Source organism: Zalophus californianus, chromosome X (assembly GCF_009762305.2).
Source record: "Zalophus californianus isolate mZalCal1 chromosome X, mZalCal1.pri.v2, whole genome shotgun sequence".
NCBI classification, from domain to species: Eukaryota; Metazoa; Chordata; class Mammalia; order Carnivora; family Otariidae; genus Zalophus; species Zalophus californianus.
Genome location: NC_045612.1, coordinates 65,288,457 through 65,313,684, shown reverse-complemented (window position 1 = coordinate 65,313,684; position 25,228 = coordinate 65,288,457). Strand labels below are relative to the sequence as shown.

General features: G+C 36.8%; 2 protein-coding genes across 3 annotated transcripts in view; both read left to right on the top strand.

Moving 5' to 3' along the window:
* The first annotated feature begins 1,654 nt into the window (after positions 1-1,654).
* LOC113931551 (putative P2Y purinoceptor 10) lies at positions 1,655-19,404 on the top strand. Of its 2 annotated transcripts, none has more exons than XM_027609657.1 (2): positions 1,655-1,801; positions 16,954-19,404. In XM_027609657.1, the coding sequence occupies exons 1-2, from the start codon at positions 1,671-1,673 to the stop codon at positions 17,987-17,989; spliced, it is 1,167 nt and encodes a 388-aa protein (XP_027465458.1). In that variant the 5' UTR covers positions 1,655-1,670; the 3' UTR covers positions 17,990-19,404. The 2 variants fall into 2 exon arrangements, with proteins under 2 accessions (XP_027465458.1, XP_027465460.1); XM_027609659.2 differs by lacking the exon at positions 1,655-1,801 and adding an exon at positions 3,233-3,248 and having other exon boundaries at positions 16,951-19,404.
* LOC113931552 (putative P2Y purinoceptor 10) overlaps positions 1,713-25,228 on the top strand; it is a 79,368-nt gene continuing 55,852 nt past the window's right edge. Inside the window, exon 1 of the mRNA XM_027609661.1 lies at positions 1,713-1,801. The gene's annotated coding sequence lies outside the window, so the exon portion shown is untranslated. The remainder of the gene's footprint in view (positions 1,802-25,228) is intronic.

The following is a 25,228-nucleotide window of genomic DNA, read 5'->3' as shown; positions in this document are numbered from 1 at the left end:
ATGCAAAAGAGAAATGAGGTAAGCTCGCAGGTTTTCTTAGTAATGTTAAGTTTTGTTTTGTTTTGTTTTTTTCTGTGAAATGAAGGTGGGAGGTAGTGACAATAGCTAATTATCAGGAAAGGAATCTTTTTCTCCTTCTGTCTCAGGGTTTGGCTTTAAAGTTCAACAAGTCTGGAAATTTCTTTGTCCAGAAAATAATCATACCCTAAGAAAACTGGCTCACAGTGGGCCCAAACTCACAAAGGAGGTATTTTTATGAGAATTTAATAACTTGCAGTGAGGAACAGAACTGCCAAGTGGACTGAAATGTGTGTTGGACAGTCAGTGTATTCTCCTTTTAGGAAGGAGTCAAGTCAGAAAACTAAATTGACAACAAAAAGCTGGATAAATATATGAAGTCAGAATTAGGAAGAGAATTACAAGGTCAAGTGTATTTCATTTGATATACCTCAGCCAGGATGGGTATCCTTTCCCTTTGCCAGTCCTCACAAGTCATGTTCTTTTCATAAAGCAGTTCAAATTCTTAGTTTCTAGTGCTGAAAGTGTGTCTTTTCCAACTCTTGATAACCTTGAAATTTGTATTAGAAATCTCTGAGTGTTAGGCATGGCTTCATATAGTTCTTGACTGGTTCTGGTTTTATAAGGAGAGCTTGTTGCAGATTTAGGTTGCCCTCCTACAAAAATGTTGTCATCCACTTTCTTTTTTAATTAGTTTAATCCACAAATTAAAATGCTACTTTTCAACCTAACCCATTGTACTTTCTTGTTTTCCCTTTGCTATGGTTATTACCCAGAAGGCTCTTTGCAGCTCTTGGCCCTGGGTTCTGAATGTGGTTCTCTTACATGACCACAAATGTTTGTATGCTTTGCAAGCTCTGTTTATTTCATAACTATTTTCAGACTTGGCCAACACTATAATCCCCAGGTGTATATATTTTTTCCTTTATTTGCACAGTTATAAGGTCCCATAAACATTATACGTGAAGACCAAAATCTTAGTACACTGGAGAGAGAGACTCTGTTATCAGCACTATTTATTTATTTATTCATGCATTATTTGAACATTTAGTTTTTTCATTCATTACCTCATTTATTCATTTAGCAAACACAAAAAGTCTTTGTGCTAGACTAACTGGGAATACAGAGATGAGTCAGACATGATTTTTGCCCTCAATCAGTTTGCAGAATACACAGAGAATAAACCATCAACAAAGATAACTAAACTACACATTAAATTATGAGCTTTGGGATGAGAGGTTGAGGGAAGAACATGACATATGGAAAGAAGAGTGTAGCAAACCTTGTTCCACTGCTGTTAGTTCTGACTTATATTTTTGAGGTTTCCTCACCCTATGATCTCAGGCTTGAAGGAGTTGCAACTTTCTTGTTCTAAAGTAAACTCTTTTCATATTTTGCCTCAAAATCCTATCTTGCCACGGAGATTCTAGTGAGACAGATAGACATGTGAGTTTTGGTGGAAAGAGATAGGGTGAAGAACAGAAAGGAAAGCTAGTATGCAGTTATTATTTGATTTTGCACAGACTTTGGCTCCAAACTCCGAATTTCTCTGTACAAATGAAATAAAAATGAAATAAAACTTGAGTACCGTCATCTGCTCAAGGGACTTACCTTTGGTTTGTGCAAATAAGGTTTCTGTGGTGAGACACCAAATGAACTCAACTTCCTCTTTCAACAACATATTTTTCAGATATCAGCAGGATCTGTGCCACCCAGAGTTAGGCTTTTTCACCCTCAGCTCCCTGCAAAGAAACAAGAGTGCTAATCCTGACAAGGCTCCAGGGTAAGTTACAGCCTAGTATCTGGGAAATGGTGGTTCCATGTGGGATGATTAGTGTGGGCATGAAGATCCAGAATAGAGGAAGATGTGGGAACATTGTTCAAATGGAAAATGGTTCCTGGTTTCTCATTTCAGACTTCTTACAGCAGGATCAATGGTGATTGCCCTTGAGTTTAACTAAAGTACAACAAAGTCAGTTAATGCCATCAGTCCCCACCATTACTCAAGGAGCATAGAGTATGTGATGCAGCTCACTCTTTTCTGAGGGCTCTTTGTTTCTTCATCACCAGGGAAGAGAGCACAAAATGTTAAGAAAACTGTGTTTGTGAGACTCATTGGGACAACTTGGCATATACAGCCAGAAAAAGAGTATTTGAATTTTTACTCTGTATAATTTATCTAGTTTCATAATGAAGGAAAAGTTTGCGTATAAGCTTCTTGCTTTGGTAAGTTTAGCTTTCACATATAGAGAAACAGTAAGTTCTTTCAAGATAGAAGGAATCAGATCATAGATTTTGGAGTTGAAAGAGCTCTTAGAGATTCAAATCCACCACAATACAGATGGGGAAACTGAGAGCCAGTAAAGCAAAGACACTTGATTTCAGACAAATGTAAAAGTAAAAATAAATGATTTAAGAGTGTTTTCAGAGGTGTTTCTTGATCCTTTATAAGTTGCTTTGTTGACCCAAGTTTAGCCCTGCTGGATAGCAGAGCCCTTAAGAGGCATGTATCTTTCAAGTGAATTTTTGTTCTTATTACTCTGAGTGCTAGCAACCTCTCTAGTTCTGAGCCATGATGACTGAGTCAAAAGGAAACTTCTGTTGGGGAGTCCTTAAAGGTGGACTGTGCTATGCTTCTTGGAACCAAGATGATTCTGAGTAAAATAATAAGCTTTGTTGTAATTTTGGTGGATAGTAGTCGCAGTCCCAAAGATCCTGCCAGTGGGGAAATTTTTATTTTTGATTGCTTAAATGGATGCAGGATGTCACCGTCATTTCTATTAATTGAGGAGTTTATCACTTAGTAATTGTGACACAATAAAATTATTGACTGCTAAAATAGGTGGTATGCTGGTATACTGAAGTGGGAAATGGCCTGAACTGTACCAAGAATCAGGTAATGCATTCAGGGTAATTGTCTTTGCACACAAAGGTTGAACACAGGTCTTTTTTTGTTAAAAGCAGTTCCTAATGAAACTTAACTGGGAAAGTCATTGAGTTCATTTTGTACAGATTTTTCAAACCCTGGCAGTGGTGGGGACTAAAAAATGAGTAAGCATACTTCTGGGTGATTTGGGGTGGTTTTTCATGGCAAGTTGTGTTTGAGGTAAGTCAACTGATATCTTAATAGGTAGGGCAGTCTCTACACTTCAGCCACAGCTTGAGCAAAGAAGACAGAGCTGTCTGTTGTGAAACCACTCTAAGATTTCCAATAGTCAGGACAATGACTGGTAAGTAGTCTGTGCTTTATTGTAAAACTTTTGGTCAAGAAGTCTACTTACATCTAGGCCAGAATATTTTGCAAGGAAATTTTTATCTAGTATTGGTTTGCATGTATCACAGACAGAGTAATGAAGTAGATGGATCAATAAACAGAATCAAAAAGTTTTGGTCCTAGTTCAAGTTTTGCTAATGATTCACTGTGTGGCTTTTGGCAAGTTGTTTTATTTTTGTAGGTCTCAATATTCTCACCTGTAATTACATGGGAGAGCTTAGAACTGATGGTCTTTACTTTCCTTCATAACAATGCAATGAATTGACTCTAGGCTCCTAGGTACCTGAGAAGAGTTATATATCATTAAGTGGTAAAAAATAAGGTCATAGCATGAAAATTTAACTAAAGAAGACTTTCTGGAAATATAACCTAGATCGTAAATGGAACCCAGTAAACTTTGTCAAGGGCCATTATATTTCTTCCAGAATAATATTGTCATGAGAACTCAACTTTTAGACCACAGGCAAATTTTTTGGTAAGCAATTTCCTTTTTTTTTAATGAAAAATACAAACAACAAACAAGGAAAATAGCTCTGAAATCTGATTTCCACAATGACATTGTCACCTAATCACTATTTTTCAATCTTTCAAAATCAAAGTTCCCTTTGAGAAACCTAAAAATGTCACTACAAGGTTATCGTGGACATGCTTCCCTAGGAAACAGGCCCTAGACTCCTAGAAAAACCTACCCATTACATTGACATTTTCTGAGTACTATGTGTTCAACAGCTACAAAGATTTTATAGACCTGTACTTTCAACAGTTTATATTATAAGAATGATTTTGATTCCCAAATACGTTTACTATAATAAGAAATATTCTTTTTTTCAAATGACTCATGCTTCCAAGCCTTCCACTTTAAGAATTATTATTTTAGTTCTGTTAACCATAGCCATACATTTTTGGGGATTTCCTAAACCCAGAAAAGTACAGGATCCAATAAAAAACTCGTGGAGATTACTTTCTGTACAAGTAAAGGGGAAATGAACTAACATTTATTTAATGTCACTGTGTACCAGACATGAAAATAGGGCATTTCTTGTACATTTTCCATTTAATCTTTACAGCAATCTATGTTGCAAGGACTATAATCTTACTTTTATAAATGAGGAAACTGAAGCCCAAAGATATCAAGAAGTTGCTTCAGGCTAGTCAGCTGATAACTTGAGTTAAGATATGACCCCACTTCTGCCCAAAGAACTTGATTCTTTCCACCTCCAAAATACTGCCCCAACTGCAAAACTATCTAATTAGGCCTCATTTCTAAATGATTAAAAATCTAATAAAGATGCATGCATGAAAGTTAAATTCAAACATTTAAGATTTTGTTTATGAATAGTCTAATTGCTTTAATTCATTTCTCAGGAGAAAAAATCATTTTTACTTCCTCAAATTTATAGAAAAAATGTCTTGTCTAGACTTACAGAATATATACAAATCTTAGTGTTTCTGATATCAAGTGATTTAGAGTTGATTCTAATCAATTCAGGAAATAACAGAGTTCCAAATTCCAGTTGTTCTTTTTTGGCTGTGATTGTGATTGAATGAAGAGCACCATGGTCATGGTCAGACTGGCTTACGTAATACATGTGAGACTTTCATGGTTTAAAGAAGAAAAAGGTCAACTAAGGCAAATCAAGTTAGGTTCCCAAATGACTTGTAAAGGTTGTCCCTTAGGGAGTGGGAGGGCCCCCCTCAGAAACCTTTCCCTATTTGATTTTCCCTTCTCCTTCAAAGATGACAACCCCACATACTGGCCCTATTATCAAAGAAAATAAGAGACACAAATTTGATAAACATGTTCACTTAGTGTTATTAATGACACTGATGAGGGGTAAAAAGAGGGGGAGGACTGAGAGAGTGAAGATTTGTAGAGTTGTATAGGAAAGAGCAGTCACCTTGATACCAGAAGCCTAGGTTTCACTCTCCTCACTCTGCCACTTGCAAACCTTATATCTTCAGGTAAGTAAGGTCACTCTTTGAGCCTCAGTTTTCTGATCTGTGAGATGGGGATGATATTCTCTGACCCGATTATTCATAATATATACCTCTACTAATGATTAACTGCAATTATAGGTATAATAATGGTTTGTAAATTATAAATCAATAGATGATTTAAGATGGTGGTTGCTGCATTAATGATGACGGTGGCAGTGCTGGTAGTATTATTTAGAGGCAGTGGTTGAAAGGGGCCATGCCCATAAAATAATAGCAAGTTAGGGCTGGAAGGTAGTTAAAAATCATGCAGTTCAAACTGTCTATTTTAATAATGAGGGAAATGAAAACCACAGAAGGGAAGAGGCCTAGCAGGGCAACAAAAGAACAATCTGATAGTTACTAGACTCTAAATGTCTTAGCTCCAAATCCAGTACTTGTTTCAACATATCCTACTGCTTTTAAGTCTTCCCCAACCTACAGCAAATTTTGTCACATTCAGCTCACTATTGTTATAAAGAAATTGTCCCAGTACTCTATTCACAGATCTGTTATGATTTGGGTTCATAGGCAAAACTTCCTAAAGATCCTTGGTTTTGATGCAATCCTACCCTGACACCTGGTAGGCAGTCATTTGCCATATATGCATAGATATAAAAGTGCTAGAACTAGAACTGAGAATAATAGCTTAATCTTTGATGAACAGTCTTATCCATAGAAATGCCACTTTAAAATAAATTTTTGTTTGTGCAAAACATTGTCTGTAAAAGAAAAGTTTTAGCTTTCTCTGCTCATAAACAGCTTCATTACATGGAAATCATAATAGCTGACTTTGAGAAAGTTAATCCTGCTGAGCCTCCATTTTCTGATCTGTAAAAGGAGTATAATAATAATTTCCTCAGAGCTCTTACAAGGATTAAACATAACATATGCATAACACTTGGACAGTGACTGACAAGATGCATGTGGAAACTTCTTGGACTTAGCATTTCACTGAAACTTAGAAATCTGGTACAAATTCTGATGACATAATGTAATTTCACATTTGTGAAATCTAGCTTCTAGGTAGTTGGTTGGGAAGCAAAACTACCTTTGGTTAGATCTTACTGGTACCTCCTAAGTTTTTGGACTTAGCTCCACTGAGTCATATTTAAAGACCTGACATACCTTTATGTGCTGAGACAAAATTTAGTTATTTCCATGAAGTTAATGTTTATTTATTTATTTATTTATTTATTTTTAAAGATTTTATTTATTTATTTGACACAGAGAGAGATAGCAAGAACAGGAACACAAGCAGGGGGAGTGGGAGAGGGAGAAGAAAGCTCCCCACTGAGCAGGGAGCCTGATGCGGGGCTCGATCCCAAGACCCTGGGATCATGACCTGAGCTGAAGGCAGATGCTTGATGACTGAGCCACCCAGGCACCCCAAAGTTAATGTTTAATGACCATATTCCTACTTAAGCTTTTGGGGTTCCTGTTGGATTATAAATAAAAATCTGGGGTGGCATGCTTTGTAATTCTTAGGTGTCCAGATTTATTAGACTCCAAACTTATTATCTTTGCCTTGACCATATATTCAGTAGCAGAGGAGACTATGACCATTGATGGTGAGAGTTGCTCATGGGAGAGATATTAGAAGTAAAGCTAAGGCGATACCTATATGTGCTTATTCTGTATATTCTTGTCTTTACAAATCAATGTATATGAACTGAGCACTTAGGGCATGCCTAACCCTCTGCTAAGTAAAGTGAAGAACATAAAAGTCTAAGATATAGAGTCCTCTGTCAGAGAGACTACATTGTTATCATGTAGGCTATAAGTCCATATAAAAGTATTATATGTGTACAAAGAAGGAGACAGTCATAACAGAGTTTCCCAGTGCAAGGAAAAGATGAGAGTTGAGAGAGAACCCTGAGAAAAAGTAAAATATTGGCTTCTGAGATAGGATCCAGGAAGAAACTTCCCTTTAGGGATTGGCTCCTGTCATCAGATCCCTCTTTCAAGAGAAGAGGCATCTCCCATCATGGTCCTGGCCTTTGGTGTAAGAAGCATGTAGTCTGACCAGAGCACTGCACGCTGGAGTGACCAAGAGGTATTTACTTTGATAAGGGTGATATTGGAGGCACTGTAAATTCTGCTCTTATCTTTATCTAGGTAGTTCACATCTACAGAGCTAAGGGCTGAAGTATATGCTGAAGATGTGGTATTTTCACAGGTTATAATTTTGCCTGGACTTTATTGTCAGTATGGTTTTGGTTAGCTGAGTTGATTATAGAACAACGATGAGATTAAGTCCTTGGAATTAATCTCTACATGAGCCAATTAAAATTGTTTTAATAGTGCTGTATGGTTAACTTTGTTCTAGAGTTAGAGAGAAATAGATAATGAAATTTAGAGTATGACCTCTGACTTCACAGCCCAATGTAGAAAGATCCATAAATAGTTAAACAACATGAGCTGTCACAAAACAGAGTATTTTTTTCAGTTAAAGATATTTACTGAATGACTATGTGCCATTCTGCTAGATTCTAGAGATTTAAAAATGAGTGAGATGTGGTTTTTGCCTTCAAAGTTCTCATAGTTTAGTTAGAAATATGGACATAAATGGAAACATTTGATATAATGCGGTGAGTGTATTGTTAAAGCAATTCCTATGGTGACATGGTAGCCCCAGCTTGCATTTTTAATACATCATTTTGATAGCAGAGTACTTAATAGATTTTAACAGGGCAATCCTCAAAGGAAATGGATCAGTTAGTGAGTGTTTCAATAATTCAGAAAGGGAAGAGAGAGTGTGACAGTGATGGAGGGAGAGAAAACATGATTGATGGAGAGAAGAGTCTAGGATTATTCTAAGAAGTCTGATAGATAGTGGTGGGTAAGTAAAAGGTCAGGGAATACGATGACCTTTGTTTTGGACATATTCATTTTGAGATGCCTAGACATATTAATATGTGAAATTTCAGCTGGATGCTGAATAAATGGGTTTAATGTCTTAGGAGAGACCATGCCTGGACATAGAGAAATGAAAGTCATCAGGATATGGGTGGTAACTGAAGCCATTAATGTAGGTGATGTTACTCAGCATGAAGATGATGAATAAGAAGAGAAGATGCAGACCTAGGGAAAACAAACATTTAAAGGATGTGAAAAAATAAAAGAAACCATGAGAGAAACTCAGTATAAATGGACAAATAGTTAAGAGGAGAATTAAGAAATTCTTGGTTGAAAGCCAAAGGAAGAGAACTTTGCAAAAAGATGGAAGTGGGCAGATTGTGTCCAGGGCAACAAAGAAGCCCTGCATGATTTAGCAACATGGTCACTTGTCACTTTGCTAAGCAGTCTCAGTGAGGTTGTGAGGGTATATACACCACCTTGAAATGCATAAAGAATGAAGAGTGAAGAAAAGGAAACAATCAGTGTAAACAACTATTTTGAGAAGTTTATTTAAGAAGAGAAAAAAAGTAACAAAGAGATAGAGTAGGATGAATACACAAAAGAATTATCTTGGAGGTTGGTGAGACTTGATGAAAAAGATCCAACTGAGAACGGTGGAGAGCATGATGATCTAGAGTAAAAGGGAACAATTAATGAAAGAAGATCCTGAGACAGATAAAATGAATTAAGAGCATGGGAATTCATCTTGAGCAACAGAAAAGTCAGCTGTGCTGGAAAGTAAGAAAGATGTAGCTGTACTTAAGATTATATGTGTTGGGGGGAGACAGTAGATGAAATTGAATTGCTTCTCACCCAATAACCTCAATTTTCTCTGTGATTTGAGAAGTTAAGACTTTCTTTTTTTTTTAAAGATTTTATTTATTTGACAGACAGAGACAGTGAGAAAGGGAACACAAGCAGGGGGAGTGAGGGAGGGAGAAGCAGGCTTCCCGCTGAGCAAGGAGTCCGATGTGGGGCTCGATCCCAGGACCCTGGGATCATGACCTGAGCTGAAGGCAGATGCTTAACGACTGAGCCACCCAGGTGCCTGAAAAGTTAAGACTTTCTGCTGAATAGTTGGTGGGAATGCAAATTGGAGCAGCCACTCTGGAAAATAGTATGGAGGTTTCTCAAAAAGTTATAAATAGAACTACCCTATGACCCAGCAATTGCACTACTAGATATTTGCTCAAAGAATACAAAAATACTAATTCAAAGGGATTCATGCAACCAGATGTTTATAGCAGCATTATCTATCATAGCCAAATTATGGAAACAGCACAAACATCCATCGACTCATGAATGGATAAAGAAGATGTGCTATAGGTATATATGCAATGGAATATTACTCAGCCATAAAAAAGAATGAAATCTTGCCATTTGCAATGACATAGATGGAGCTAGAGAGTATAATGCTAAGCAAAATAAGTTAGTCACATAAAGACAAATACAATATGATTTCACTCATATGTAGAATTTAAGAAAGAAAACAAATGGAACAAGAGAGAGACAAACCAAGAAACAGACTCTTAACTATAGAGAACAAACTGATGGTTACTAGAATGGAGGTAGGTGGTGAGATGGGTAAAGTAGGTGATGGGGATTAAGGAGTGCACTTTGTGTGATGAGCACTGGGTGTTGTATGGAAGTGTTGAGTCACTATATTGTACACCTGAAATTAATATTATATTTTATGTTAACTAACTAGAATTTAAATAAAAACCTTAAAATCACTCTCTGTTGAGAAAGGTGAGGGATGGGAGAATAGGAGAAAAGAAGCTTTAGTCGAGTTGTAAAGGTGCTGAATGGCCACCATGGAAATGGAAAAACATACTAATCAAGGATGAGCAAAGAGAGTCTGGAGCGAAAAAATCTTAGGCTGGAGATCATAAATTTCTAGTTTTGGCATTCCAAATAAATCCTAATATTCTTAATAGGATCATTCAGCAGTTTGGATAGTAAAAAAGAAAATGGATTGTGGACTTGATCTGGGATTAAGGCGTTGCCAGTCTGGTACAACAGAAGAATGGTGAACAAGGAAGTTGAGGTTTCTTGTGTGAGAGTAGTTGGTTTGACCATTTAATGTAGGCTGAGTAAGGGAGGAAGTAGGATAAGGGTGGGTGCTGGGTTGGACCATCAGAATTGGAGGGATTTAAATATTTGAAGTCTCTGGGAATGTATGATGCAGGCTAGTATGGTGAAACTTAGTAATTATAATGTTAGAGAGTCAAGAATTGATGATGCTTGGCAGAGAGTAAAAACTTGAAAAGTCCTGTAATAAGGATAATCTGAAAGTGCTTTGGAAAAGTGCAAAACTGTGATATCTTTTTTATAAATTTTCACACATTCTATAACTGAATGTATCTTTGACTCCTCAGTCAAATGGTATCCCAAACTGGCTAATTCCATACATGATTTTTCTTGAAATTCTATTATTCCTGCCCATGCCAAATTCATTGTTGTTGCTGTTTTTACCTCAACTGTTGCACCAGTAGGGTAACCAACTGTACTGTTTCCCTTGGACTTTCATAGTTTTAGCACTGAAAATCCTGTCTCAGGAAACCCTCAGTCTTAAGCAAACAAAACTGTTGGTCACTCTACAAACTCCCAGCTGATATGGACTTCCTCTCATGTCCCATCTTTCCAATCCATCTTCTACACTTCTGCTAGAGTGATTGTTTTAAACCATCAGTATGGTAATATGACATATCTTCCCAGAATCCTTCTATGACTCCCCCTAAAACCTTCCATGACGGGGTTGCAACTACCTTTTTAGTTTCTTTTTCCTTTTACTACCTTCTCCCATTCTTACTTCTCATTCCACCTTTTCCACCATCTCACACTGTTTTCTAGCTAGACTAGAACACCTATTATTGCTATCTATAGGTCCTTTATTAACTTCAGGATGTTTGAATGCTATCTATTCATTGCTGTCATTCTTCTCCCACCCTTTCTTCTCCTGTACACTGCCCACCCAAACTGCTTGTTGTAAATGGATTTACCTTTAAGTTGAACTTCCAATCCTCCTCTTCTGTGCAGGATTCATTTCTACTCCCATAAAAACTCCTTTATTATCTCTTCATGGCAAGTTTCAAAAATCTATTATGGTTAGTTATTCTTATGTCTATCTCTCTTAAATGACTATAAACATTTTGAGGACAACAGTCATGCATTATTTTTCTCTGAAATTTCCCACCTCGGTCTACTATTCTTAGTAATCAACATATTGGATACACCCATAGCAGAATTTTAATTTGCTGTATGAAATCATAATCCACTGAATCCCAGATGAATGGCATTGGTAATACTCAGTGCAGGCTTTCCTGAATAGATGAAACTTGACCAAAACTTCAGAGAGCTAGTAGGATTTAAATTAAATAGTGTATACTTCAGGCAAAGTAAGTTAATTTTATCTCTTCCTCAGTCATCATCTCTGTTTTTCTTTCCAATCCTGTCCCTACAGGGACAAATAAGAAATTTCAAATGGCTTGGAACAAGTGCAGTCTCTTCTGGCTTGAGGTGCTCTATCTCTTAGAATTCAATAAAAGCTGCCTGACATTGTAAAAAGAGAATTAAGAGGCCTACAAGTCTGACTTCTGGTCTTAGTTCCATCATGTTCTTACTAGGTGACCTTGAACAAGGTATTTAATTGTTCATGAATAAATCTCTTTGTCAGTTAAACACTATGGTAGGGGTATTACTGATATTGTCTCACCTTACAGGGATGATGTTATGATAATATGAGGATTTCTTATCACCTATGCCATTTACTACAGTTCTTGTCATGCACTGTTTATGATGTTGGAGATTTTAAAAATATTTCCCCCACCAGACCAGAAGCTTCTCAGGGACAGAGATTATGGCAGATAGTTCTGTATTCTCCACAGGACCTAGCACAGAGTTTATAAGATTATGTGTATTAACTATGTTGATTAAGGCAGCCAGAGTCCTCAAAAAGCCATGGCAAAAAAAAAATAGAGTTATTTTTCCTTTTTGCTTACTTTTAATGTGTGGAGAGCTTTAGTGACTACAGATGGAGCCTTCTCTCCTTTAAGTTCTTATTCATAGGCAGGTAAGAAGCTATTTGCTGATGAGATAAGACAGTTTTACCCTTTGCAGAATGGCAGCCAAGAAAAATAAAGGGTTGAGATACTTTTAGAAGTAGACCACAAGGACTAGCTTCTTTCTGAGTTCCAGATAATAGTCTTAATGATACTCTGAGACCTTGGGTGGTGCCGGTTTCTACCCATAGAATATGTCTGACCACTTGTGCTTTCTAAATTATTTTACATTTCTCTCAAGTTTCTACAGGTATGAATTTTCTGAGTTAAAAGGGTAGGTACAAGGAATACTGATGATAATAACCCAAATCAGAAGACAACATCATAGGGAAATAGCAAGCAGCAGAAATGTATTAGTTAACATATCCAAGTTTGCAGTTTTGCTTAATGCTTCCAAACAGGGACTTTAAACTACTGTCTACAGTCCAATCCAATTATGTGACTTTTCTGTGAATGCTTCCTAAGTAGCTGGCTGTCCTGGCTATATGGTGATTAACATAACAGATCTTGTTATGGCATTGATGAAGCTAATGGAACAATGGGTGAAAAAACCAACAGACAAGTAAACACTTAAATTACAAATGTTGATGCTATGAAAGAAGGAACTGAAAGTATGAGAGTTTATAATGATGTGCATGTTTACCTAGATAGTATTGGCAGTGAAGGTCTCTCTGACCTGCAAACTGAGATTAAAAGGAACTAGACATGTGAAGCCCTGGAGGGGGGTAATTCCAGACAGAGAATAAATGTGCAGAGGCCTTCATCAGGAAAAAACTTGGCTTGTTCTAGAAACTGAAAATATCTCAGTGTAGTTGAAATATAGAGAATGAGGAAGAGAATGGAATGAAGTGATGTTGAAGGGCACAAGAGACATATTAGCTACAGCTTTTAAGCTATGGTGAAAAGTTTGGCCTTCATACAATAGAAAGCCAGCAAAGGATTTTAGGGAGGAGAATGACATATTTCAAAGAAAGATTATTTGGGCCACAGTATAGAAAGTGTTAGAAGGGGTTAATAAGTGCCACAGCAAACGTAAGGGAGTATGGAAACAAGGGTAGTTTCCAATTCTAATATACTACCTCTACACAAAGCAAGTTTTGTGACTGTTGCAACTTATTTAACCTCTTTTGGTCTCAGTTTCCTCATCAGTGATATGGAAATAATCATAGGGCTGCTATGAGGATTAATGAGATAACACATGAAGAGTGCTTAGCCTGTAAATAAATGGTATCTCTCAATAAATGGTAGTGAAAATTAATGTTAGTGTTAGATACAGAATAGGGAATGGATTGCAGGGGTTAAGACTGGAGTGCAGGGAGTATGGTAAATCAATCTCTTTCAATAGTCAAGAAGAAAGTTGACAGTGGCTTACATTAGGATGGCAACAGTGGAAGTATAGATGGATTGGAGAGATATTCAGGAGGGAGAATCACCTGGTTTCTGATTGGATATGGAGGAAATGTAGTGATAAGTGTTAGCAAAATTCTTACTTTCCAGCTTAAGTGTCAGAGGAAAGTCATGATACTTATTGAGAAGGGAGGCTCAGATTCAAGAATGAATCACCAATCTTACACATTTTTCTGAGACAGGAACCAAAGATATATCTAGGTTTAGGGGGAGAAAAATTGGCAACATAGGTGGCACAAGCCAACTAGAAATAGTCAACAACAGAACTAGAAGCAAAGAGAGAGAAACAGAGACAGTGGCAGAAGCAGAGACAGAAGGAATGTACTTCAACCTTAACCCTTCCATTCAGCATTTTTCTATTAGTGGCTTCTTAGGTTGTTCTCCTTTATTAAATTTCGGAAACGTCACAGATGGTCCACAGTAAGCTAAATATTTCCTGAGAGAGCTTATATTTCTGTGCTACCCAAACCAAATTCCTCCAGCTTCACCCTACCATGGGAATTTTACATTTAATTGTCACCAGATTTGGGGCAAAATCATCCTATCTTCATTTCAGTCTGGAAAAGAGATTTTGGAAAGCAGACCATGCAAATCTTTAAGCTCACAATAAACTGTGACTTGCAGAGGCATACACCCCCCCCCGCTACACACACACACACACACACACACACACACACACACACAAGATGTGAGCTTGATCTCTAGGTCACTGTTCTGGCTTAATAAGTTTCTGTTATTTAACACAGGGGTGTGAATGGAACATCCCCCTTTAGTAAGTGAAACTTTCTACACCAATGAAGCAGGAACAAATCCCCTTGTCTATAAAGTACAAAAGTAGAAGTGTGATTTGGGTGGGTGTGAGATGTTCTCAGTTCTTGGAACTGTAGTGCACTTGATGAATCTTCCCTTGGTTTCTCACAGTTTTTGCATGGATAATAAATAGATAATAGTAGAAACATTGCCAATAATGAACTCAAAGTGGGTGTTGAAGAAGGATGGGTGTCATGTGTGGGGACAGGTGTTTAGTTATATTATAATAGCCCAACTAGAGTAATCCTAGTGTTATAAGATTATAAGGTCCCACTATGGGATTAGAAAAGTTCTTCTATAATGTGCCCTCCAGATGTCATAAGCCCCATTCTATTAAGTAGCCCCTCCTAATCAGAGAGAAGAAAGTGGTGTAGTGGAAATTGCATAGGCTTTGAAGAAAAGAAGCCATAATAGTATATCCCATTTTTACTATTTTCTAGGTTTGTTACCCCAGAAAATTTACTGTATCTCTCTGAACCTCAGTTGCCTCATCTGCACTACAAGAGTAATAATAGTACCTATCTCTGATGATAGCTATGAGAATGAAATTGGATAATGCATGTGAAAAATTTCATTGCAGATTCTGGGGTGCATTCCTGGTAGTCACACCATGATAATTATTTTCTCTTTTCATCTGTGAACAACACTCCACTTTCTGTTCAAAGTCATACATACATAAATAAGATGACTGCATGACTTTTTAGAACATATCACAAGCCAAGTAGCAAGGATGAAATATTAGGGGAGGGAAAGTGAAAGTACTCTTTAGGGGTGCCTGGGTGGCTCAGTCGTTGGGTGTCTGCCTTCAGCTCGGGTCATGATCCTAGGGTCCTGGGATCTAACCCCATATCGGGCTCCCTGCTCAGCAGGAGGCCTGCTTCTCCCTCTCCCACTCCCCCTGCTTGTGTTCCCTCTCTTGCTGTGTCTCTCTGTCAAATAAATAAGTAAAATCTTTAAAAAAAAAGAAAGTACTCTTTAGAATAATAGTAGCTCAGAATGTTGACTTTTTTATATGTGATTTAATCATTTGGGGTTCTGTTTTTAATTCACATTTCTATTCCCTGGAATAGGACTTAAAATGCTATAGGAAGTCATTCTGCTACTTATGAGGAGAATCTAAAAGCAACCACTCCTTTGTTTTGTAAACTTACTTAACAAAACAGAAATAATTAAAACAACAAAAATGTTATTTCACCTAAGGAGCAACCTCACTACTGTATTCCACTTCTAGCCCTAATTGCAGTAAACATTCTTGCAATATGAACAGAAGCTATGTTTGTAAAATTTGTTTGGGGGAGGAAAACAAATGAAGAGAAGGGTGTTTATAAAGATTAGGCACCTTGTAATCCCATTTGTAGTCCCAGATCTTCTGTTTAGTATCTTTTTGGCCTTAATAAACCTCTTTTGGTCTTACCTCTACATGTATTATGTGAAGGCTGAATTAAATGATTTCTTAAAGGTATTTTTCAGTCTAAAATTCTACAAGAGTGTTAAACTAAAATAATGAAGTCATTGCTCTCTTATTATTTGCAGGCAGACTGTGTAAATCCATGACCAGACTTTGAGAAACCCTAAAGATTACTTTATTTTCCCCATGTTCTATATATATTACATAATAAAAACCACACTAAATCATAAAATAAAATTAAGGACATTCATATTTTTTTCTTATGATGACGACTATTTTAATGAAAAAAACATTAAGTTTTAAATTGTTTCCAAAAAATGATTTTGTGGCCTATTTTACTGGCTCCTTAATCAATGTTTACTGTGACCTTTGGATCATCTGCCATGTCCATGATGTCACACCAGTACAGAATTCTTAGGGAGAAAATTAGTCTCTTCCCTTTCAGATCACAAAGGGGAATTCCTAGTTCAGATTCTGATTTTGTGTATTAATGATGTTTTTCATGTAAATTGGAATAAGACCTAAGCCAGAGAGAGAGAGAGACAAAGTGTACGAGAACCACTTATGCTATTGTGATAGAATGATAAGAAGTTAGTGCTCCCAAGTCCTGAAACTCAGCCAGTATACTGGCAATGTGGGCTAAAGGTGCAGGGCCATTTTCCAAGTGCTGTAGGAAGGAAGGTAGGAAGTCAGAAACCAAAGGAGAAGAAAGGGGATGTAAAAGGTAAAGCTGGATTTCTATAATTGTAATTGTAAATGAGCAGGGCTTGTGTCAAGAAAAATTTGGATGCAAAAAGAACTGACTGAAATGCCATACCCTTTTTGTTGTGATAAAAACAATAAACTAAATATATCAGGACATCCTTGCCTACAAGACACAACTTAGACAATTTGGGAGGGCAGTTTGGAGACAATTCCATGGTTTCCTGATTCATTAGGTGACCTTGGATCAGTAGTATATATTCCTTGAGCATCTGCTTCTTCATCTGAAAACAGGTCTTTTCTAATTTTAATACTCTGTTTCTTTAAGTATAAAAAGGAATCTGGGTGTTGGCTATAGAACTGGTTAGTCATTATACTCTTTTTCTTTGATTAAGCAGGGATTATAACTCCACGGCTTACCTTGATGAGTATACTGAAATATTCAAGATGGTTAGCAACAGTACCAGCAATGCTGAGACTGACTGCAATGCTACTGATGTGACATTTCAGAACTCCCTCTATGCAGCCACCTACATCCTCATATTCATCCCTGGTCTTCTGACCAACAGTGCAGCCTTGTGGGTTCTGTGCCGCTTCATCAGCAAGAAAAATAAAGCCATCATTTTCATGATCAACCTCTCTGTGGCTGACCTTGCTCACGTGCTGTCCTTACCCCTCCGGATTTACTATTACATCAGCCACCACTGGCCCTTCCAGAAGGCCCTTTGCCTGCTGTGCTTCTACCTGAAGTATCTCAACATGTATGCCAGCATTTGTTTCCTGACGTGCATCAGCCTACAGAGATGTTTCTTTCTCCTCAAGCCCTTTAGGGCCAGAAACTGGAAGCGTAGGTATGATGTGGGCATCAGTGCTGCCATCTGGATCATCGTGGGAACTGCCTGCTTGCCATTTCCCTTTCTGAGAAGCACCTACTTAGCCAACAACACTGAGTCCTGTTTTGCTGATCTTGGTTATAAGAAAATGAATGCAGTGGCTTTGGTTGGAATGATTACAGTTGCTGAGCTGGCAGGATTTGTGGTCCCAGTAGTAATCATCGCATGGTGTACTTGGAAAACTACTATATCCTTGAGACAGCCACCAATGGCTTTCCAAGGAATCAGTGAGCGGCAGAAAGCACTGCGGATGGTTTTTATGTGTGCTGCAGTCTTTTTCATTTGCTTCACTCCTTATCATATCAACTTTATTTTTTACACTATGGTGAAGGAAACCATCATTAGTAGTTGTCCCATTGTCCAAAGCACACTGTATTTCCACCCTTTCTGTCTATGCCTTGCAAGTCTCTGCTGTCTTTTGGATCCAATTCTTTATTATTTCATGGCCTCAGAGTTTCGTGACCAACTATCTCGCCATGGAAGCTCTGTGACCCGTTCCCGTCTTATGAGCAGGGAGAGTGGTTCATCAATGATTAGCTAAAAATAAAATAACTCTTCAATTATGACTTTAACTATGTTTCCTAGCTTCTCCCAAAGGCCAGAATGACCAGCCAAACAATTGGTTTAATGGAAGTTTGGGAACAATGGAAATCTTGTGTGATAGTTGTGGTCATAGGGATGTAATGGGGGTGACAGTGTGTAAGAAGTGTGGGAGAGGTAGGGAAGATAGAATTTGCCTGTTTCCTCTTTGAAATTCAAGATACTTTCTTAAGAAACTTAGCTCGTTTTGACAGATGTTTTCAAGCAAATGAAAATTGGATTATTTTACCTTAAACATTTCTTTAGAAAATATATTGTTAATAAGATACAATAAATACATGAATCTTTTCCCAAACTGTAAATGCAAATCTCTTTTATATGAAGACTTTTACTTGTGAATGAGAATAAAATTCTTCAGTCTTTCTAAGAGATAAATGCACAGGCAAGGGGGAGTGACAATTGAAGTAATGTGTGCATAAATTTCAGGGCCACAAACCTATTACTGAATAAAGGGCATGGAAATTTGTTCATTCACCGAAAATGTATTGAATGCCTGTTGTATTCTGGGTTATCAATTTCTTGCGTACTTCCACAATATAGCAAGCATCTCATCTGGCCCTTCTAATAAACTTGTGGACGTTTCCAATACAAATGATAGGTAGAACCTCAGAGAGGGGAAGTAACTTGCCTGAGGAAAAACAGTGGTAAGCTAAAATTTGTCCTGTATACACCGCATATGCTTAAGTTATTCCCCCTGTTTGTGTTACTTTTTACTAAGTCAATATTAAACTTGACTTAAATGGTGAAGACACAGACCAAAGCTAAGCTGCATGAGACCAAGACCATTTCTACACAATTTGCTTGAGATTATCTGAAAAGTCTGGGTTATAGGAATGGCCGATCAGGCTTCCAGCTACAAAGCATCAAATGATAAATAGATAGTTTTTTCTAATACCGTCCCAATCTACAGTTTAATGATTAGAGATATAGGAAACCCAAATAGTTCATTATTTCCTACCAAAGATATTTTAAGTAGGTCATAGAAAACCCATAAATAAATGAAAGAAAGAAAGAAAGAAACTGACAGATGTAGAAGTTCTTTATATATTTTAGATATTAACCCCTTATTGGATATATCATTGCAAATATCTTCTCCCATTCAGTAGGCTGCTTTTTTGTTTTGTTGATGGTTTCCTTCACTGTGCAAAATCTTTTTTATTTTGATAGTCCCAAGAGTCTATTTTTGTTTTTGTTTCTCTTGACTTAATTGACATATCTAATGTTGCTGGGGGGGGGGCGGCAAAAAATCTGAGAGATGAACATTCTGTGAAATTTAGATTTTTTTGGAGCTTGCCCAACTTCTTTCTTTTAAAACATTATTATACATCACTGAATAAATTTGTGTTTATTAAGAAAGTTCTGTCAGTAGAGCTCACAGAATTTCATTAGAAACAGAAAACATTATCACATCATAAATGAATGGGAGGAAAAGCATGTGTCCTCCTTCTGGAAATCTCTTTATCTTCACTTTTCTAGTGGTTATATCTATTATTTCAGAGCCATTATGGAGGATTTGAATATAAGCAATCCTCAGCTTCTCAGTTTGGCATTTATGAAACTCAATACATCACTTTAATCACTTATGCCTGAAATTTAAATAGCACAGGCACTTTGCATGCCAGAAGGATAAGGGAAGTGGACGTCTTCAGTATATCCATTTGAATAGATTGGCTGAGGTGAGGGAAGGAGGGAAAACTAAAACAGAGAAATTAAAAGAAGAACAAGGTTTCTAGGGAGGAAGAGAGTTCTGTAATTATAAATTAATGAAACTGGTTTTCTTGTGCTTTAATAACCTACCTCTGAAAGCACTGCTTAAAGAAGGTTTCCAGATATGTTTGGAGTTAATGGAAGCATTATCAGAATGACTGTCTAGTCGGCCCCACTCTAAGAATATAATTTTGAAAGAAAACTATTTGGAACTACACATCCTGCTGTTTTCAGAGAAAAGGTATTTCATTTCCAAATACACCTACTTTGAAGTTGCTGCCTAGAGATAGAGCTTTGAACACAGGATTTGTAGCTAAGTGGGCTAATTAATATATGTACCTTTCATTTGGCCACCATTAAAGTGGAATCTGGGCTTTTTTGACCTGTGAATTCCTATTGTAATGAGAGAGAAAAATATAACATCAAAGCAAGTAATGGCTGGTTCTTGAATTTTAAAGGCTGGGATGCCTTATACAATGCTGACAGAAAGATGACAGTGTTTGATCTTATGAGATAACAGCTCAGTAAATCAGTGAGATTGCTTTAATATTACAACGAACAATTTTAACACTTACGTGTATGCTTATTACAGAGACATGATGCAAGACAAATAAAATGGGAAAATATATCTCCTTGAATCAGCTTTTCTAAAAAGTCACCAAAAAAATCTATATATTTGCCTCCATATCTCTGCAAGATACTTGTCAAAATTCACTTAGATACCATTCAGAATCTTATAATACTGATAAAAGACTCCTTAACCTGATAGTTTCAGTAAAAAGAAGGAAGAAGTTTTGAGAGATAAAATAACTTTGTACAATAATCTATATGACCTTAAATGCAGTTTATGCATGATTGGTTATGCTGTTCACTTTTAGAAAGTTTTAAATACAAGCACAGAGTACAGATATAACAGTTATCATAGATTAAATAAATTATTCTTATGTAGCATGTGGTCATTTCTATAAAAATGTTAAGCATAATACTCTTATTTGAAAATTTAACTTCCCCACAATAAAATTGCTACTGTAAGTAAATCATTTTTCCTTACATTCTTTTGCGCATTTTATAGGACTATAACCCATTATAAAAGTAAAGTTAGTGCTTATAAATATAAACGTAAAACTGCTTTCCACTTTTAAGTAGTATTTAGGTGTCATATTAACTCTGACCAAATACTAAGACTTTAGGTGCATTACAAATTCAATATGTAATTACAAGTAAAAGTATGCTATTATCCTCTAAGGTTCTGAAATAGGTAATTAATCTCCCAGGGTTCAAAATTTACCACACATGAATAATTAAGGTATTCTGAGAATTTTCAATGTACAGAATTGATAAAGTGGAAAGGGAACAACTGGTTTACAGAAGCTGAATTCCAAATCCACTGGCTGCAGTGAAGTAAAGAAGGAGTACAAAGGTAGAAACTGCTGTATAAAGAAAAAAAAAGGAAAAAAACAGAAACCTAAAAAGTAACAAGGGAAAGGAAAATAAAGAAAGTAAGAATAAAAAAAAAAAAAGATGGTGCCCGCTGACTTTAGTAGGCCCGAGGGAGAGCAGTTTTACGTTTATATTTATAAGCACTAACTTTACTTTTATAATGGGTTATAGTCCTATAAAATGCGCAAAAGAATGTAAGGAAAAATGATTTACTTACAGTAGCAATTTTATTGTGGGGAAGTTAAATTTTCAAATAAGAGTATTATGCTTAACATTTTTATAGAAATGCCCACATGCTACATAAGAATAATTTATTAATCTATGATAACTGAGTGAACTCAGGAGAAAAATAAATAAACACAATGAGAATTTCAACAAGGAGATATAAAATATAAGAAAGTGCCAAACAGAAGTCACAGAGCTAAAGAATATATTGATTGGACTGAGAAATACATTAGAGGGGATCAATAGCAGACTAGATGAAACAAGAAAGGATCAGTGAACTCAAAGACAAGGAAGAGAAGCTCACCCAATCAGAGCAGCAAAAAAGAAAAAAATGTGAATAGCTTAAGGAATTTATGGGAAAGCCTCAAACAGGCTAACATTCACATTGTAGGAGTCCCAGAAGAAGAAAGAGACAGAAAATTTATTTCAAGAAATGATGGCTGAAAACCTCCTTAACCTGAGGAAGGAAACATACAGTTACAGAATGTCCAAAGAGTTCCAAATAACATGAATCCACACCAAGACACATTATAATTTAAAATGTCAAAAGTTAAAGATAAAGAAAAAAATCTTAAAAGCAGCAAAAGAAAAAAAAAATTGTTACATACAAAAAAATGATAAAACTATAGGCACATGTTTCAGCAGACATTTTTCAGATCAGAAAGTGTAGCATGATATATTCAAAGTGCTGAAAGAAAAAAAAATTCCTAACCAAGAATACTCTGTCTGGCATAATCATCATTCAGAATTTAAAGAGAGATAAATAGTTATTCATACAAGCAAAAGCTAAAGGAGTTCTTCACCACTATACCAGACTTGCAAAAAACATTAAAAGGACTTCCTTAAGCTGAAGAGATGAGACACAAATCAGTAACAAGAAAACACATGAAAGTATAAATCACACTGGTAAATGTAGATGTGGTAAATATAGTGGATTAATTGCTTATAAAGCTAGTATGAAGGTTAAAAGACAAAAGTAGTACAAATAATTATAACTGCAATGATTAGTTATGGAATACACAAGAGGTAAAATGTGACATCAAAACCATAAAACATGGGGGGGGAGAGTAAAAGTTTTGAGCTTTAGAATGCATTCAAACTTAAGTTGTCATCAACTTAAAATAGACTATTATAAACATAAGTTGTTACATGAAATCATCATAGTAACCACAAAGCAAAAACTTATAGTAGGAGTAATGTCACCAAAATGGTGACATAACTTGTTTCTGATTTCACAACCCTTCACAAGAAGAACAACAATTATTTAAGAAAAATGAGGGAATTTTAGATCACTGGGGTGAGACTGAAGCATTCTTCTTCACCACAGAGACCAAGACAGACTACATTAAAAGAGTAAGAGAAATGGCTACACATTGACCACATTGTCCCTTTCCCAGGCCAACAGAACACCACACTGAGAAGTTTCCCTTGAGTCTCTGGCTTCTACAATGGGAAACAACCTAGGAGAAAACCAACCCCTCTTCAGCATTGTGGGTTGCTTTGTGGGAGCCCCTAATCTGATTTTGCACCATGAGGATTGCAGGAGAATCTGCAGGGCTCAACCACTGGGAATCTGACTGTGATGGAGAAGACAGGAGGGGTTTGCAACAACGAATACATGGATCTTGGCAGACCAAGATCATATCCGAAGTGCCCGAAAAGTAATCCTAACCAGTAGCTTTGCTGATCTGCAGAGCCAAGTCAGGGACACACTCTGACTAGGGAACTTTGCAAGGTTTGAATATGCCTGATTTGGATCCTCAGATGAGGAGTTTTGCTGGCCCTAGAACCTGGTTTGCCTATGCCCAAGCAAGAACCAATCACAACCCCATCTGCATGTAGAATGTCTTTAAGCTCCAGAAAGCCTGGCAACAATTTCTGGAAGCAAGGCAACTCAGAAGCACTCAAGCTGAGAGGCAGGAGGGCAGAACTGGTTACTCCCAGAGCAAAGCCAGTACTAGGTGTGGATCATTCTTGTGCTATGTAAAAGCAGGGAAATTAATTCATAGCCAAGGCTGAGAATAACTCTCAGTACCTCCCATGTAAGAAGACTGGAGAAATTAAAGTAGCCTGGAGAATCTCCTCCCCCTCCTGCCCAGGTAAGGAATCTGTGACATAGTCCCACCCACTGTGGAAAGTGTCTTTCAGTTCCAACTGACCAAAAGGGCTGGTGCATCTCCTGGAAGTTGTTCAGCCCAGTGCCACATGAGCCAAAAGCTTATAGTTTTCAGAGCAAAGTCAGTGGCCCTTTTTGATCAGGGAACATGGGGTATAGGTCAGCTTGACTTAAGACAACAAAGAGCTTTACAAGCTTAGAACTGCTTTTCCTTCTATACCCAAGCAAATAAATTAATTTGTAGCTCTGTTCATTATTGAATAAACCTCTAGCTGTCCAACCAGGGAACATAACCAGAGCATACAGAAAACAACATAGTCCATCCAAAAGCTGTGCATACAATGGCACTTAAACTGAGAACACAGCCTGTGCCTTCCCCTCTCTGCAGAGCACAACCAGTGTCTTCACCTGACTAGGAAATTAAGTGCACACTGACTGATTCAGATCCCCAGACAAGTTGTACAGGCTCTGAGTCCATGCTGTTGCCTGGCCAGGGCAGGTAAGCTAATTCATAGCCCCACCTACTACTAAATAAAGTACCCAGTCCCTACCAACCAATAAGTCTTAACAGAGAATGCAAACAATTATGGAGCCTACCCTATAACCTCACCTGGGTAGGGAACAAAGCCAGCAGCCCTACTCATTCATTCTTACCCAGTGGTACACCCCCAGATCCCTACTCTCAGAGCTCAAACAGTTTCTTCACCTAAAAATAGACCATAATAGTAGACCTCATCTGCCCGAGGACATTATCAGTAGTCACACTTAGAAACCCTACTGAACTGACTGGTGAAGAACTGTCTCTGTCAAGGCAAACATATAAACTGTAGAAAAGGGGCCAATTACTCAAATGTTCAGATATCAAGGCAAATAATCAAGGATCATAAAAAAATTCAGGTAAATAATGATACCACCAAATGACACTAATAAAACTCCAATAACTGACCCTAAAAAAATGCAGATCTGTGAACTGTCAAAGAATTTAGAATAATCCCATTAAGAAAGGTTAAAATGCAGGCATACAACTAAATGAAATTAGTAAAACAATGCATAAATTAAACAAGAAGTTCAGCAAGGAGATAGCAACCATCAAAAAAAAAAAAAAAAACCAGAAATCCTAGAGTTTAAAAATATAACTGAACTGAAGAATTCAGGAATTTCAAAAGTAGACTTGATCATGCAGAAGAAAGGATAGGACATTGAAATTCACCTACTAGGATAAGGGGGGAAAAAAAGGAGTAAACAAAGCCTAAGGGAATTGTGGAACACAAAGAAAAGAAATAATATGCACATTTTGGAGATTTCAGAAAGAGAAGAGAAAGAGAAAAGGGAAGAAAGTATATTTAAAGCAATAATGTCTAAAAAATTCCCAAACATGAGGAAAAATGGACATTCAGATCCATGAAGCCCAAGGATACCAAATTGGTTGAAACCAAATAAGGTTATACCTAGACACATTATAATTATATTGTCAAAGTCAAAGACAAAGAAATAATTTTAAAAGCAGAAAAAGAGAAGAGATAAGTTACATACCAGGGAATCCCCATGAGATTATTAACATATTTCATAGAGGAAACATTTTAGAATAGTAGAGGACAGTATGATATATTCAAAATAATGAAAGAAAATACTTGTCAAAATAGATTTCCATGCCTGGCAAAGCAGTCTTTTAGAAAAAAAGGAATAAAGACT

Coding starts and splice junctions, on each gene's coding strand:
- LOC113931551 (XM_027609657.1), top strand. CDS start 1,671: ATGAACTCAACTTCCTCTTTCAACAACATATTTTTCAGATATCAGCAG. Junction 1,802..16,953: donor AATCCTGACAAGGCTCCAGG/GTAAGTTACAGC, acceptor TTGATTAAGCAG/GGATTATAACTCCACGGCTT.